We start from the raw sequence: 18439 nt of genomic DNA on the forward strand, positions 1-18439 counted from the left end.
CTTAAGAAAGGAGTTTCATCGTATTATATGGAAGGCACAAAATGAATTAAACATACCTCAGTGGCGGTTTGAGCCGTATTTTGTCTTGTCTTGAGTACTGCTGGGTCCCAAAACCTAGAATCACAAGAACCAAGATGAAGGCTAATGTATGAAAACCTTCAGTCTATCAAGCATAATTCTACAAGAATGCACCTTAAGGTAGGTAATAACCTAATTCAGAAACTTTGAATTTCTCTAATTTCCTATTTAGTGTTTATGACAGTTTTCAATCCCACGCCTTCTGGAATATTCAGCTCTTTTATTAATTTATGCACGCAAACTTGATCACTGGTCTTCTTTTCAGTTCGACCCATTGAACTTTTCAAATCATGAAAACATAATAACTGGAAAAATTAATCTGAAAATTTTTGCAAAAATGATTTTAAAAAATGCTCTTTGGATCATGATCAAGAAAACTTCAACGAATATAACTTCTCCCTAAATAAACATGGAATTTATTTTTACTGATATTTTTAAAACAGCAGGCCATTATGAGAGTCCTATAGACTGTCGCACCTGAACAGATTGTTTTTGCCCAGTTGAACGAGACATCCGTTGTAGAGGTGAGAAGTGCCAGATATGTCGACGCTGTTGATCTGGAACTCGTGCGATTTCTTGTTGGGGGTGAGAGTGATGACTCCATTCTCATTCTTAATGACACCTTGTGCCTGATGGGATGGAGTGCCAGAGATTCCTATTGGAAACAACCACATAACATTTAATATCATGTTGCGATTGGTTCACTCAAACTATCACAGATCCTGTATTGCTTCCACTATTTTTCTTAAATCAATTTTAATGCTTTCACTGATGTGAAAAATGAGTAATGACTTCTCTAATCATTGAACTTAGCAGATATCTCCAAATATGATGATTCGTGCTTATTATACTCAGATTAGTGCATTATAACACATAATGAGGAATCGTAAACCTTGCAGCATCATCATGAGAGAATTAACGTTTTAAGTTCTAAAATATCAATGATGGGACTTAATGGACAAAATGTTAGTCTGGTTCGTGACACGCTTGTCTGTCAATTTCTGTACCTATTTCGTGGTTCCCTGACCCAATTGAGAAGGACCCTGGACATAGTTGGTACACAACGAATGCCTTGCTTCTCGTACTCGTATTGGGGAATCCGACCAAATGGGGGAAGTCTGAGTTCACTGTGAGACCAGTTGTGTCGTGTGTGACTGAGTCCTGTAAATACAGACACAGTCAATGAAAACAAATCGTCTTTGCCATCAGTTAGATAAAAGTTCAGTTAATAAATGTCATTAATGTGCGCAGGCTGGGCAAGATGGCTTTAGTAAAAGCCAGAGTTATGCTTGATGACAATTCGTTTGATGACGTGGCTAGTACCGGGAGATTTACATTTTTATTTATCAGAAGCAGAACTACTGTATCATAAAAGAGTATCAGGAAATTTGGCGATACAGTTCAAATTAATTAGAGCACATTTTTTATAAAGCACATTGTACCACAAGATCTTCCAAGATTAATTTCGATTTTATTGAATTCAATAAGATCTCGTAAATTTAACTTCTATATCTGCAAAATCGTCCAACACCTCGCACGATTAACATGCGTTCTTGACTATAGTTAAGAATATAGTTCTTGACTTTTTTTAATGGTTCCGTGCTGATATTCAATGCAAACTTGGTCCGGGTAGGGTGTCTGTTGATGCTGTTTTATGATCAGCTTCTCTTCAAATGTGAGTGAGTGTGATTTTGATATTGCTGACCTGCAGAAGTAGTTTCTGTCTCTCCCACTGCTGAGTCCACTGCTCTGTCAGACTGTCTATCTGCTCCTGTCCCTCCTGCATTTTCTCCTCTAACACTTGCGACACTCCATCCAGACCACCCTATCACACCCCAAAACGTCATACACATTAATCATCAGCTAACAGAACATTGTAGCGACAATGGCTAAATTGGTCAATGTTTGTAGTCTTAGCCGGCGCACCGATATCCGAACCAATATTGGTTCGGTGGGCCACGATCCGAACCAATATCTTAATTTGCATGCCTAGTGAGTTGCACCGTTACAACAACTGGTCTTGAGCGCTCGCTCTAATGCATCTTTTAAAACCTATTCTCTAGTTCTTTGTTGTTCCTCAAAGCTCAGCTCTCTAGCCATATTTGCTTTGAACAAGCGAACTTATATTCTGAGCTATGTCCAAAGTGGCTGTTTTCCCAGAACAACATATGCAAACATATCATACGGTTGTCCGGTTCCAGACCAAATTTCTGTTTGTGAAAACAGTGAGATACTGAACGACTACTGCAATAATGCACTACATACCTTCTGTTCCAGCATCTGTTTCAGCCTGTCCACTTGTGATTTGAGATCCTTGATCAGTTTGATCTGAGGGTCTTCATTCTTGATTGGCTGGTTCTTGATAACCTGGGTACGCGAGGCATACCTTAGAGTACTCATCGTCTCACTGTATACTCCGCTTGAGGGAGAAATGGCTAAAATAAATAAATTTTTTATTGCACTTTCAATTTGACGCAATTGGCACACACCATCCACCGTCAGTAATAGAGTTCAATTTACCGCGAAAATACGTCGTTATGTTTTACGTTAGTTATGACGTGCCTCTAGTTAATGACTAATTCAAATTAACGGCTAATATGCGATGCTATGCATTACGTTAGTTACTTATGACGCGTGACAACTAATTTGCGTATGTCAATTTTTAATCATCATTATTTTATGGCACTAACTTTGGTGCCATCCGACAACTGAACGGCAGAAAATTTTCATCGATTGTTTAAAATTAAGCACAGCCTTAGCCTCTCTGTGAACTAGAAGTTTTTTTTTCAATTACTAAGTTGTCTATTGTCCAAAATATGTCAGCGTTGTGTTTGAGCCCTAATAAAAACCTTTTAAAAAGCGAAGAACACTCTCAATTGTATAAAAAATTAAACCGGTTTAGTTAAGTTACCCCTGCGGCGTATCAACTAGGAACTATTCACATATTAGATTTCATTTTCATTACAGTAGTGTTAAAATTGGCTGAAAAAAGTGGTTTCAAAAATATTGGGAAAATTTTTTTGAACCTATGACTGACAACCATTTTGAATCAACATCATCAATTCACGTTTATTTTTAAAGACCAATTGCTGAAAACAGTTTGGATTAATGTTTTTTGAATGAGTATTCAGCGTGCCTTGGTGGCTTGAAACAATTGAACCGCTGTAAATAATCATGATCAACAGTAGTATTATATAGCTGTATTGGGATAGGGGGGGGGGTTATCCTGCCATGAGGATAATAGGGTATAGAATCCATGAGGATAATATGGAGTGGTATATCCCATGAGGATAATTTGGAGTGGTATATCCCATGAGGATTATATGGAATGGTATATCCTATGAGGATAATATGGAATGTTATATCCTGTGAGAATATTAGGTTATGATATATCCCTTGAATATAATATGGAATTGGATATTGTATGAGGATAATATGAAATCACATTGGAGAATATGAAATTGTCAATTTTATTAACGAGAGCCTATAAATTCTCGGCATAAATCAACTGATGAAATTTTCGGAGATGTGATAGAACGAAATGGTTGCTACTATTGCTACAATAGATTTGAAAATAATACACGAAAATTTTTTGTTTGTGATGGAAGTTTATCCTGAGTACAGTGAGAGATATTTGTACTTTTTAGCAACTTGTTTGCATTTGGATCCTAACATTGATCTTAACATTGCGCTCAAACTACGTCCCTATGGGGGCATATTTGGTATTGATAATTCATCACTGGACAAATATTTTAAGTCTTTCAAAATTCTGAGATTACACGCTATTCTCCACGACGCTGCCGGTTTTGTTCATGAGTTTAGCGAAAAAGGACCGGGTAACTCATAGGTTTTACCTTGTCCAGTCACAAACGAGTATCTTGGTCACGTGACTGGCCTTGCATTTTGTCTTTACGTGAAAACATTCAAAGCACGATTGTTCAGCATGTTGGAATGCTGAAATCACGAGCGGTTGTTCTCGACTTTGAAGGTTTTCGGAATAAATCTGACTTCATAGTTAAAGAACTTGCTATGGCTACTGAGAACTTTATCGACATAATTTCCTTTCTACCTCCCGATTCATACAGAACGCTCTCTTCAAGTGATCAAAAGTCTTACCAGTGGGTTTCTAAGTTTTAGCACGGTCTTCTGAGGGAAACGGGAGGAAATCCATACTGCTATTTGCAACAAATCATAGACAGCATTATCCTTCGATTTCCATTAGCGGTATTTTACGCCAAGGGCAAAGAGAAAACAAGTACTCTCTCGGAACTACTTCGGAAAAACGTAATAAATTTAGAGACATTGTCTTGTCCAACATTTGAAGTTGTATCGAGAAACTCCTATTTGCAATCTACATGCGCTGAGTTGCCCAAAAAGGCAGAAGAGCAGGCATTGCGCGAGGAAGGAAGCCCTGTTGTTCTATCACTGGTTGATGAATGAATCGACGTCCAGAGAAGGCAAATCCGTCACTGCTTCAAGTGAGTTTATCTCCAAGTTTGACAGTCTACAGTTGCATAGCGCCCGACAATCAATTGACTGTAACCCTAGTCAAGGAGGAAAGAATTGACTCTCGTGGACAAACAATTCTGAGAAAACAGCAGATTGTGTGTGGTGGCACTGAAATAGAAGCTTTAAAGAAATATCTTTCTCTCGTGGAGTACTTTCAATTGTACCATGTCTATACAAGAGAAAATGCAAAGATTGAAACAAACCCCTTTACCTCTGCCCAAGCGTGCAGTTCCAATTCTGATGTCTCTGGACGATGAGAGTCTTCCCAAAGAAATCAAGCAGCGGGTGAAAGAAAACGATGTAGAGTCCATTGTTTTCAGAGATAAAGTCGACTCAATAAATGCAAACTATACAATCCCTTACAGGAATGATGACAAAGACTCTGAATATGCGTTGTACGAAATATATATTGCTGAATAATTTTGTAATAAATTTGAAATTCTTTTTTCAAAATTAAATTTTTAAATTGAGTCAAACGGAAGATCAGTTAGATTCAGGCGGAGGCATAACTGACTTGGTTTTTGACGCCGAGCACCAGGAAAGACAGTCTTGGAGGTTTTGTAATTCGAGATTACCTCGATCAGAAGTGGTATATTTTACACAAATTTTTATTATAATATTTCTCATAACTGTTTCGCTGATCAAATTAGTGTTTTTCAAACTTGATTGCGAAGAATCAACATTTTGGTTTTTTTACTCTCGTGCACAGTTGGATACGCTCCTCCGAATCCCAAGTTATGAACAAAATAATTTCAACGTCTGACAGGTTGTTCATGGCTGTTTGCGGGCCATCTTGTTGCGGAAAAACTGAGCTGATTTTCAAAATGTTACTACATGGCACATTTTCCCCAGAGTTTCAAAAAATCATTTATTTTTATCAGCATGATCAGCCAAAGTTTCATTCATTAGAGAAGAAACTGAACATCGAATTCAAACAGTTTTCTGGTTTTGAACTCGTTTCAGAGTTAGAAAACTGTCTGCTTGTTTTTGACGACTCATGTGAAGAAATTTCCAACGACAAAGAGTTTTCTAAATTAGCAACTGCGGGGCGACATAGAAACATTAGTGTAATATATGTTAAACACAACTTATTTCAAAAATGCAAATGGTCTAGAACAATTGATTTGAATACAACACATATAATTTTGTTCAAATCACCACGAGACACACAGCAAATTAATTTTATTGGTCGACAACTGAATAACACTCAATTTTTGAAGGAAAGTTATGAGCTAGCAATCAGGAAGCAGTTTGGTCATTTGTTAATCGACTTAGATCCAAAAACATCCGACTTCCTACGTTACTGTTCAAATATTGTTCCTCCGGGTCCATCAATCTTCTATCTTCCATCGGCTAAAGCTGTTATCACCAACTTAACTGATGAGAGAGAAAGAACTATGTATGCTGCGGTAGTTGCTAGATACATCGGACTCAAACGTAGGAAAAATAATCAAGACAGCTCCAAATAAGTTCATGAAATTCCTTTGCGAGTGCTTACTCAAAATTGTCAATGGAAACGTTCCAGTTAATAAAACCAAATTAGAAGGTTACGAGAAACCATTCAAAACAATATTAACTAATCAAACAAGTTTGAAACTAAAGAGGAAACTTTTAGCCAAAGAAACAGAGTTGGTGAGAATTGTTGGATTTTCTTGCTATCGATATTTGACAAAAGAATAATGCATACGGAAGAATTCATTTTAATTCCAAAACGAATGGTTTTGTCACATCAACCCGTAAAAATTGAAATTTTGGAAAACCCTAATTATGAACAGAAGGCAGCTCAACTATCACTATTCCAAAGAAATCAGTCTGAAAAACCACAAAAAGATGAAAAGCCTGTTGAAAAGCATGAGCAGTGTTTACGAAAACAAGGAGGCTACTAAGGAAGAAATATCAGAACCAGTCAGCGAAGACAGTGAGATAGAACCAATATTAAGGAAACAAAAAATTTCTCAGTTTGAGTCTATAATATCTGAACTTGAACCAATGGAGAAAAACAAAATCAAGCGATCTGAAATCTTACTTGAAAACAATATGAATCTGACGTCATTTCCATTGGAGGAAACGATGTACTTCATATCAATAAAGAACCACTGGGCGTTAAAGTTTCTACTTTTTTGTATAATTTACAGCAAACCACAAAAAAAATTGACATTGAAAACTACCCAAAAATGTTGTCTGCTCTCGATATATAGCAAATCTTGGAATACTCGTCGGAGGAAAGTGAACAAGAATTCTACCCCAGCCGAGAAAAACCCCGAAGTAATGGATCCAATTCAACCCCAACAAGAGATTACGGAAAAACAAGTTACGAAACGACAGACAAAAAAGAGACCAGTCAAAAATAATGGTCTTTCTTCTCCTGAAGTAAAACGTTTGGAACAGCTTTATTTAAAAGGACCAGCTTCCTATGGAAGCACAAAACGCATACATACTCAGAGCAAGCTGCCATTAGGCAAAGTGCATTCCTATTTGGAGACAAAACCGTCTTTCACAAAATACCATTCAATTCGATTAAAATTTCCTGGGTTTAAAGTTTTTGTAAAAGACATAAATGAAATTTGGTCATTGGATTTGGCGCACGTCGACAAACTAGCGAAATATAACCGTAGCATAAAATATCTCTTAGTAGCGGTTGACTGTCTATCAAGATATTTACGTGTGGAACTCTTGAAAACAAAGTATGCGACGAAAACAGCTGAAATTAAGCAGCCTGAAAAAGTGTGGGTTGACGATGGTAAAGAGTTTCTTGGAGCTTTCAAACAATTGTTCAACAAACGTGGAATTCATTAATACAGTACTTTCAGCGAAAAAAAGTCTGCATTTGCAGAGAGGAACATTAGGTCCTTAAAAGAGATAATTCATCGGTACCTCGAAGAAAAGTATTCCTACATTGACCAATTAGACCAATTTGTGAAAACAATAAGTTCAAGAGTAAATCGGGTAACCAAACTTGACCCAAATGAAGTTACAAAAAAGACGCACCGCGGTTAGTGTCATTGACCGCGCAAACAAGCAAAACTCAGAAGCCCAAGTTTTACGTTGGGGATTTTGTGAGAATAGTTAAAAAGGACAAAGCTTTCCGGAAAAGATACAAGCAATCATTCACAGACGAATCTTTGAAACAACGGGAATACCTACATTAAACCCACCAACATACTCTTTAGTTGACGCTGTCAACGAACCAATTCAAGGAAAATTTTTCAACCAGAATTACAACTTGTCAGGCTCCCTCCCGTTGAAAATGTCCAATAAACGGTTTGAAGACGAGTTTACAGGTCACGTTGTTTCATCCTCTTCAATGGAAATATTTGATTCAAACACACTTGCATCCTTTTGGAATTTTTTTAATGACGAAATTCAACTTTCAGGTGATTGGCGAGTGGCGCTAAGTGAAATCATATTCCCAACAAAAATAGAAAATTTTGTAACGGAAATCTGACTGTGTACCACTTAAAAGACTATGAAGATTCCCAAAAGATTTCTTTTGGAGCCAATTTTATTTCTAGGCCATATAGCGGGCAAAAACTATCTTTTATGCCAGGAACATTTGATTCGGCGGCGCAACTTCTTGCCACAGTTAAGCGCACAGTTGGATTACCCCATTTTTCTTTCAAAGAAATTAAGAGCTCTGGAAAACACGAATATTTGCTAGGGAAATATGAGGGAATTACATTTCCCAGTGAAGAAATCCCCTGCATTATTGGCTTTGAAGGTATTCCTGACGGTAATGGAATTTATATTGGGTACAAAATGAATCCAAATGAAAACAGGCTTATGGAAATTGATAATACAAAAGCATATTATGGAGAATTTCCAGCCGACGTTTGTGCTGTAAAGCTCTTATTTTCATCTATACAAACATAATTGAATACCAATACGTCGGTGACACTAAGGCGCCTCTTTTGAGAGTCATTGAATCGAAACAACGTCTGAAAAACGGTAGTGTATGTGAGCTTGAACCAACTCATCGAATCGTTTTTACAAATTTAGACCACAAGAAAATTTTGACCAACACAATTCAATCACTTTCAATTGAACTGCGGACGGAAACAGGACAATTAGTTGCGTTTTTGGGAACTGGAGAAGTTATTCTAATACTAAAATTCAAAAAAATTTCCAATAAAATGGATTTTTACTATGCTAATCAAGCGCCGTCTTTCCCTCATTTCTCTGGACATTATCGACAAAGAGGAAGTAGTTTTTGCGCCTTAGCTGCAGGAATTGGACGTGTTGCACTGCCCCTAGCACGTCGCTTCATTTTACCAACTGCTAAACGTATCGGGAAAGAGTTCCTGAAACAAAGCCTTCCAGGGATTCTGGATGTATTGGGCAACAAAAAATCTCCTAGACAAGCTATTAAGAACACAGTTTAAAAACTGTTAAAAACAGACTGAAGGCTCTCGTTGAATTACTTCACGTCGGAGGAAATCAATACGAGGCAAGCCAATGAAAGTAGGTGAGAAACGCAGAAAGACCATTTCAACGCATAGAGCACCAAAAAGAAGTCGGTCGGATTTTTTTGCTAAAGTGAACGATGATCGCTAATTTGCTACCATCAGAAGAAACTCACAGCTCATTGGATTTATTTGAAAAACCCTCACTACAGGTGACTTTTGATGGTAGTTTTTGTCAAAAATTGGGTCCAATCTACAGCCCAAACGGACCCATGTTAGAATTTGGAGTCGCTGGTGACAGAAACAACTTTATCGATTTACAAAAAATTTTTCTCGAAGTTAAATGTAAAATTGTCCAGTCTTCTGAAGCTGATTTGAAGTATGACGCTACAGCCGCCGCTGACATTACAAAAACAGATTCTCCCTACTTTTGTAATAATGTATTACATTCACTATTCTCTGATTGTACAGTGTCTGCTAATGGACTGAAAATTTCAAATTCTAACGGAAATTATGCTCACAAAAGTTTCCCTGAGACCGAGTTTTTACATAATAAAGACGAAAAAAATACATGTCTGGCCTGTCAGTGCTACTCTTATGAGGAAAACCCGGGAACGCTATCAACGGCGGAAAAGAACAGAAGAAAACTTTGGTGAGACAATCAGCTGAATGCACATTCTATGGCAAAATTCCTGTAGACTTTTTCACTTGCGACAGACATCTGCAAGGTGGTGTGACAATTCGAATTGCATTCAGACACTCAATTGATAATTTTGTTATAATGTCTGATGATGTTGCGAAACAATACAAAGTAAAAATTGTCGAAGCTAATTTGTATGTGCGGAAGATGACCCTTAATGACACTGTTGTGTCCGCCATTGAAAAAAAATTATTGAGTAGTCCCGCCTCCTATCCTTACTTTCAAAAAACGTTTCTAGCTTCAACGGGTCTACACAGCTGGAAACAAGAAGATATATTTGCGAGAGAACCAATCCGCCGACTGGCGATCTGCTTAAATACAAATGAAGCTTTTCTGGGTAACAACCGGCGAAATCCACTTCATTTCCGAAAATTCAACCTAGAGCAGATTTATGTATATCGAAACGGTTTGCCTGTGGCAGTTAGTCCAATATCTACAGCTGACGACAAACGTTTTTACTTTAATACAATATCGGATCTAGCTTACTTTGATAATGGACATGGAATAAGTTTGACAGATTACCCAAACCATTTCGTAATGGTTTTTGATTTGACCAGTACCCAACAAGCATCCCATGACTTTATTCACCCTGAACCGACAAATTGTTCAATATCTGTTGAGTTAAATATTTCTCTGGCCTCACCAAACAATATTGAAATTTTCATTATTGGTGAAAAAGCTAGTACAATTTTTGTTGATAGTGCAAGAAGAGTATCAAAGAATCACATTTTAACAAACTAAAAATAGACGAAGATGATATCAATGATCTAATTCAAAGATGTGCTTTACTCAAGCATAAATTTTTGGGTGGCTTCGCTGCAAATAGTTTTCCCCAAAAGTTGAAACCAAACAGTTTTCTAATTGTTAACGCAGCAACTGCAGAAAGTTTTGGTACCCATTGGTTACTATTGTGCCAGAAAGAGGAGGAGGATCAATTGTTCTTTGCTGATCCTCTCGGACAGTCTTTTTCGTCATACAAAGATGTCTACCAAAGAATGATTTCTCTAGAAGAAAAGGCAAAAATTTATTAGTTACTGAAGGATCAGCCAATTCAAAGTAAAAACTCAAAACTTTGTGGACTTTATTGTATTTATATTGCCCATTATATTTTTAATTCACAAAAAATTGTAAAACAGTGATGCTCAATTAATTAGCTTTGCTTTTCATATGATGTATTGACCTCTCCTTGATTGCAATAAATTTTTTTTTTAAATTTAATTTGTTCTTCATACACAAGGCGAACACTCAACAAATCAGTATCAATATTCAGTTTTCCTTATCCACTAACAAAAATATCCATAATTTGACAAAAAGCACCAGAATGAGGACCAGACAAAATGTTTTCAACTCTTCGGATAGTTTCACTATTAACAAAATCAGTTTGAACTTGTTTCGATGGAGGACGGGCGTTGTAGATAGTCTTTTGAGCAACTACTGGCATCTTCGCACAGGGTTTTGGATTCATATTCACTTGTTTTGCATTGCTGTTTTTCACATTACTGTGGCAGTCAAAAGCTGGCAGTTGTTTGCGTACTGTCTGTGAGTCAACTTTATCTACGGAGCTGTTGAACACAACCGCCAATTCGAGCTTTGTACAAACGTCTCCATTAGTCTCCAAAGTTATTGCAGTCGAAAATAAGAATTTGAAAGTTGTAAAAAAACAAGGCACAGGAAAATTCTGGTTTCGTTTCAAAGTTTTCTTTTCGAAAGTTGTTGTATCAAGCAAAACCTGATAATGGTTAGTTACTAAACCGCAAAACTCAGAATCAAAATGGGCACACACTGCATAAACGTTTGTGTTAGAAAGGGTAGGTTTCTCTTCGACAATCTGAAACTTGAACTGTTTTTGAAATGGTTTAAAGTAATTTGGTGAGCGCTCGTACACCGCCTCAACCATTTTTGTTGCTGGTGTTGTTATTCGAAATTTCTTCTGACTTTTGTTGGAACCGTGGTTTCTTTGCTGGAGGTGGTTTTGTTGATTCCTCTTGGGTGAACTGAGCGCGTATATCAGCTGACTTTTCAATCAAGTTCTCAAATTCTTGAATAGTTAGAGAAACTCTGCTGAAATTCGTAATCCCTTTCGGCTTTCTTGAACAATTTTAGAAACACATAGGTCCCCGTCCTTTCATACGTTTTCACAGTTGCTGTGATTAAGCGTTTATCAGTTTTCGAAATGTCGAAATAACAATCGCCACACTTTGTGTCTTTAGTGGAAGTGAAATGCATGGCGCAACCAAATTTTAACTCTTTCAAATAAAGTTGTGAGCGCTCCAACTCAATGGCGGCGGCAAGCTGGGATTACACATGTGTCATCAAACATTCAATTGAAAACGAATGATTGGCGAATACAGTCTCAAGTACGCCTACGGCGTACTTGAGTCTGTTCATTACGATTTTATGGCAAACATATGGTGCACGAATGTGATCTTTTGAACAATTTTACATGCATAAAGTGCTCATATAAACTAGGAAATTAGAAACAGATGCGACCTCAGATAATAAACTTACACGCTGAACTCAATTTCAAAGGCATAAAGCAATCATATACACTACAAATTAAAAGCAAATGTGACCTCAGATAAGAAACTACACATTGAACACAATATATAACAACTGTTAATTGAAAACAGATGTAACCCTAGATAACAATCTTTGGTACGCTCAAGTTAAAATTGTGAGTGTATGTTGTCTCAAAATTGAAAACAGATGTGAACCCTAGCTTACATGAAACTACTGCAAAAGTTGTACACGGAAACCCTGAGCTATAATTCGGCGGCTTTCATATATGTGTTGAGTCAAATTGCAGTTTGTTTCCAGCAAAAAATTCGAATCTCTTTCACTGAATTCTTTAAACACTTAACATTTAAAATGTCGGTTAAAATTCTCGCAGAGTCCGAGTCTTCTTGGGAAAGAACATTAGTTTATCAGATGTTTTATGAAAATTTTGTGGTTCTTATTCAACAACGGAAACAAGACGATGTGTGGCACGTTTACCATCACTGTCATCTTCCAAAGCTTCTATAAATGCAATTGCCGCCCTGAAAACCGACCCATCCGAAAGCACTATTTTTACTTCTGGTGGCCACCTACCTGCAAACGTGCTGCCAGCATCTCAAGATTGTAATTTGGACACATTACCTGATGAAATAAAACGTATTTTCTACCGGTACGACTGTGACTGCGTACCTTTGTTTGAAAATCAACTCGGAGCTTATCAAGCTTGTGATGATCTTGGCAATTTGTGGGGGATCAAAACTTCAACGTCTTCACCAGACAGTGAGACAACACTACCTAGTCTACCCACAACACCATCAGTTGACCCAAGTCCAACTGTTACGCCGACACCTAGCCCATCTCTCTTCGCTGGAATTCACAACAACAACAACAATCCTCCAAACAATTTTGATAACTTTGAGGAGAACGTTTTGTCCGGAACAACTTTTCAAACGCCAAAGCGAGAGGTTCTGAGCGACAGTTTTCAAACACCCACTTGTTCAGAGTCTCCAAACGTTAGCGGTGCACCAAAAAAGCGACGACCAGAAAATTCTTTGATGGACTTATTCGATTAAATTAACTTAATTAAAACTTGAAACTTTAATTTTATCTAAAAACTGTTTCAATCTTGAGATGTGAAGTTGTGCGTGTATGTGTGTTATATATATTACGTATTTTATATTTCTCGAATTTGTAATATAACTTTTTTTGAAGACTGTTTTGTCTTTCAATCCAAAACAGACAAAAATATATTTCGAGTAAGTGATCAAGTTCAAACTTGTTCAGTGAAAATTATCACTCTCCCCGTATGACGCAATCACACATATTATTTTCCTAGCAGGATTTCGTGTACTACAACCACTATGGAGTGATTAGTTTTTGAGCTAAAATAACCAGATTAAGACTATCGAATCAATAAAATTTATTAACATCTTTATGTTCAACCTTAAGTTTTTCGGAATTAACAATAATTTTATATTGCAAAATGTGTACGTTTTTGGCCCAAAAGAACTGTTAACATTATGCCAGCAGCTGTAGCAGCGTGTGAACCCTGAAATTCTTTCATAATTTGGAAAAAATTGTCAAAAATTGTAATCTCTCACAGAAAAAAAATCAAAAAATTGTACTTTAAAACAAAATGATGTCATTAGGCTGAGTTAAAAAAAGTTTTAACTTCCTCTAGCAGCACCTCCAAGTTTTGGGCTCTCGTTCAAAAGGGTAAAAAAAGCAGGTTTGTTAAGAAAAATTTTGAAAAAATTGAAAAAACCTCTGACCTTTGACCCCAAAAAAGAGGTCTTCAAAAAACACTTAGGATGAAACTGATGGTGCAGAGGTCCTCAGCACATTGTGTCCTACAAAACATCTCATCACGCTCGTCAAATTTAATTTAACCGTTACGGAGATAATTAGCGGCTAATTAACGGCTAATTAGCGACTAATTAATATAATTGCTAATTAAGAAAACAAATGGAAATTTTTCACAGCAATTTCTTTGTGGGAACATGCTGGATGTTTTTGATCATAAGCATCATGGCCGAAAAATGGCTCCTTCACCGATTTCGAAAACATCTGGTCATCAATGTCACATTAACATCTGGCATTAATTAGCGTATGAAGTACCCTAAGGTAAGATGTTAGATCGCGTTTCTTTGCATTTTTGCACATTGTGGGCCCACGGCATCATCTTCTCTCATAACACCTGTCATCGAAAAAGGCTTCAGAAAAAAAACACATTTTTCTGTCATGTAATTGTCGTTTAATGACATTGATTTATGATGATTGACAGAAAAAGAAACTTTTTTCTGGTTGTTTTCGAGCAATTTTTTAAGTGCTGTCCTATGTTTTTTGGCCCGGGGAGCAATTTTGCTCATCACACTTGGCAGCGTAGGACAACTCTAACCACCCGTTATAGATAAGGTCTAAAATGATACTTTTTTGAAAAAATTCAAATAAAGTAACATGTTTTTCCGCTTTTTAAATGCATTTTTTGAAGTAATCCACAAACAACAATAGTCGGTATGACACCTCTGAGGGTCTACTAGCACATCTTTTGAATTCGCAAAGTGTTTTAATCCTTTTTTCGCGTTTAATTTTACTAAAATTTCCAAACTATTTTCCCGCCGATTCCAGTCAACCAGAAGCCGCTATTTTGAAATTCAAATTTGGCGCCCTATCTAGTGAATATCCCTTTTGTGCATTAGCTTCAAATTAGGGATAATAAGAAAACCGGGATAATAGTTTTAAGAAAAGACAAAGTCTTTCGAGGTCGAGATAAATTTGGAGTTGAAGCGCGCACCAAAATTAGCCTATAGAAGTACGTTCAACTTGAATATCAAATTTGCCGCCCTATTTCAGTGCCATTTTCAAAACACTGTAAACACGTATTCAGTCGTAACGAGTGAGTATTACACAGAACTGAGTTTTATTTCGGAGTAACGAACTTTATTAAACAAACCGTTTTTCCAACTTCATTTATTTTTTTCTGATAACTGCTTTTGAAATGACTTATTCTTGCCGCTTCTGCCCTTCAACATTTAGTACACCGGGAAACAAATCGCGACATGAAACACGATTTCATCCCGATGAGTGCGGCTTACCACATTATCAATGTTCAAATTGTGAGTTTTCAACTAGAAAAATGTCTCCTCTTGAAGAACATATGAGAACAATTCACTCAAAGTTTACAAATTGTTGTCGTTCTTGTTATCTTGGTTTTAACAATTCTCGCCTCTACGCACAACATGTGAGCTTTGTTCACTCGCTTCCCGTTTTTGGAGAAGAGTTCCAGCCTTTACAAATACCCTCCCAGTTTAATGGTTACCTTCAAACGTTTGTAATCGAAGCTGAAAACAATGAAGAGATTTCGTTGGACTTGCAGACCTTTATGCAGTCCAAGCGAGCACAAATAGAAGAACTAATTGAGCAAAAAATTAAGCTCAGGGCCCCACAAAATTCAACTTTCCGCTGAACTATCACTCTTCAAACCAAAACACGAGACTGATGAAGACGACGATAATTTAGTTATATTTGCCAATTCAATAATGACCCCAGTAACTGCTGGAGGTATCTCAAACGACGACTTTGCCCTGATGGTTGAAAAAATGTTGGCTGTTCTCTTTACTTTCGTGTCTTCAGGGAGTGGATGGCTACTAGATCGGGTGATTCGCTTACATCTCAACTTTGCGAAATACAGACCTATTCGGGGATCGTCATTCATATCTCTTCCTTATGAGTTATCCACATGCTAAGCTGTTCTAAATATTCGAAACCACAATGACAATAATTGCTTTGTCTACTGTTATATAGCAGCCAGATGTATGAAGGAAAATATTGGCATGAAAGTCGACGGTCAAAACGATACTTTGAGAGCGACAAATCCCGAAATTTTTAAAGACCTGAAGTTGCTTTTCCCAGCGGGCAATTTTCAGATGCCAATGGGTCTTAGTAGTCTCAACAAGTTTGAAGAACTTAATTCTGTTCAAGTTAACGTGTTTGGTTACCACAAAAAAGATCTATTTCCTATACGAATTTCAACAAAAAAGAGTTCAGAGGAGTTGGTTATTGATTTACTGCTACTTTACGATTCAGATAAACATCACTATGTTCTTATCAAGGACCTGTGCAAATTTTATTGCTTTCTACGGTCAGTGAGGTATCGTAGTCACTTGATTTTATGCAGAGACTGTTTCTAGTTATGTTATGACGGTGTCACAGCTTTCGATGAACACGTTGAAAGGTGTAAAGATCATTCACCAGCCCTTGTTCGAATGCCCAGCGAAAACAGCAATATCTACAAATTTAACAACAGGTCTGCCCTCTGGTTTGCCCCATTGGTAATTTACTTTGATTTTGAATCTTTCCTACGGCCAGTATCTACTTTTTCACTTAGTGGAAACGTCTCCTCATCATCCACCATAGAATTTCATGAGCCCTGCGGTTTCGCTCTGACTGTTGTTGAGCATAACAACCCGAAGCCCAAGTATACCCACTTAGATAGCTCCGCAAATTGCATGAAGATATTTCTGGAAGTGCTTCTCAAGTTGGCGAATGATATTCACAAGCAGAAACAAAAACATCCGTAATTTCGTGGAGACGGATCAGAACTTGGAAAAACAGAAAATGTTGCTTGTTGGATTTGCGAAACTGATTTAGATGAAAATGACGAAAAAGACCTTGACCACTGCCGCTACAGTGGCGAATTTATGGGCTGGGCCCATCCGCAATGCAACCGACTACGGAGAACGTCAAATTTCATTCCCGTAATTGGGCACAACATACAAAATTACGATCTCCACCATATCTGTCTGGCATTGCAGGAAAGTGAGCCATCTACAACAATAAGCGTAATACCTGCAACTGACGAGAAATATATCTCGATGCAATTAGGTGTTTAAGTGGACACGATGAAAAGGGAAGGGCAAATTGTTCCAGTGTATGAGTTCCTAAGGTTTGTTGACTCGTACAAGCTTTTTAACGCATCTCTAGAAAAACTCGTCGAAACTTTACCGCAATCTGAATTCGGAATTTTGGAAGTAATGTTCAATGAAACTCCTAGTGACCACTTTGACCTGCTCAAGCAAAAAGGTTACTACCCATATTCATACATGTCTAATCGGACAAAGTTCTCGGAAGATAGTTTGCCTCCAATACAAGCATGGAAAAACTCACTAAATGGCACAACAGTTAAGCAAAACGAATAGAATCATGCAAACAGAATGTGGAATTTGCTTGGGTGTAAAACCATGCAGGATTATCATGATGCATATCTAAAATTAGATTGTGCTTTATTAGCTTGCTGCTCCGAGTATTGTTGGAAAATGAGTTTCAAAACTTACAAGCTTGATGTTGTACAGTTCTTCACTGCCCCAAACATGGCAAAAGATGCCGCACTTCATATCACCAAAGCTGAAGTTCAGTTATTCACTAAACGGGAACATCTGGACATGATAGAGCCAGCAATACGCGGGGGTATAACCTCTGTTTTCGAAAGTCAGCCTTTTAAAGCAAACAACCGCTACCTGTCTGGGTTCAACCCCGAGGAAACGTCCACATTTGGGCTAATGGTGGACGCTAACAATTTATATGGTGGAGTTATGCAGGATGAGATGCTACCCGTTGGTGATTTTTGTTTTGTTTTCGACATCTCAATAAACGAACTACTACACCACCCTGATAGCTCTTCAGTTGGGTATTTCTGTGAAGTCGATTTAGAATAGCCAAGTGAAATACATGATCAACATAAGGACTACCCATTGGCACCAGAAAAAACACTAGTAAAGGACGACTGGCTAAGCGATTATCAGTTAGAGGTTAAACAGCGTTACAATTTACCGGGAAATAAAGTTAACAAACTACTACAAACTATGTTTGACAAAAGCAAATATGTCCTACACTACAAACTACTGCAATTCTATGTCCGACTGGGGTTGCGCATCAAAAAGGTACACAGAATTCTCAATTTCACACAATCAAAGTGGCTTGAACCGTACATTACTTTAAACAGCGCCATGAGAAAAAAAGCAACTAACAGATTTGAACAGAACTACTACAAATTGATGAACAACTCGGTATAATGGAAAACAATTGAGTCCAAACGAAGACGACTGAAAGTAGATATAACACGGGAAGCCGAAAAAACTGCAAAACTTACATCAAAATTCGAGTTTGACTAATTTAAAATATTCGGCGAAAACATGGCGGCGATCTGTTCTCGACCAAAAGTTATTAAATGGACAACACCAACTATTGTCGGGGCGAC

At 37.4% G+C, this 18439-nt stretch overlaps 1 protein-coding gene across 1 annotated transcript in view; it reads right to left on the reverse strand.

Annotated features, from left to right (window-relative positions):
- The window catches only part of LOC142341509 (uncharacterized), a 93266-nt gene that overhangs the window by 41517 nt on the left and 33310 nt on the right, over nucleotides 1-18439 (reverse strand). The window contains exons 11-15 of the mRNA XM_075392496.1: nucleotides 2344-2513; nucleotides 1784-1903; nucleotides 1086-1239; nucleotides 556-733; nucleotides 57-114 (exon numbers count right to left, since the gene is read on the reverse strand). Coding sequence (XP_075248611.1) covers nucleotides 57-114; nucleotides 556-733; nucleotides 1086-1239; nucleotides 1784-1903; nucleotides 2344-2513 — 680 coding nt within the window. The remainder of the gene's footprint in view (nucleotides 1-56; nucleotides 115-555; nucleotides 734-1085; nucleotides 1240-1783; nucleotides 1904-2343; nucleotides 2514-18439) is intronic.

The sequence above is a fragment of the Convolutriloba macropyga genome, chromosome 1 (assembly GCF_964194025.1).
Source record: "Convolutriloba macropyga chromosome 1, txConMacr16.3, whole genome shotgun sequence".
In the NCBI taxonomy this organism is placed as follows: domain Eukaryota; kingdom Metazoa; phylum Xenacoelomorpha; order Acoela; family Convolutidae; genus Convolutriloba; species Convolutriloba macropyga.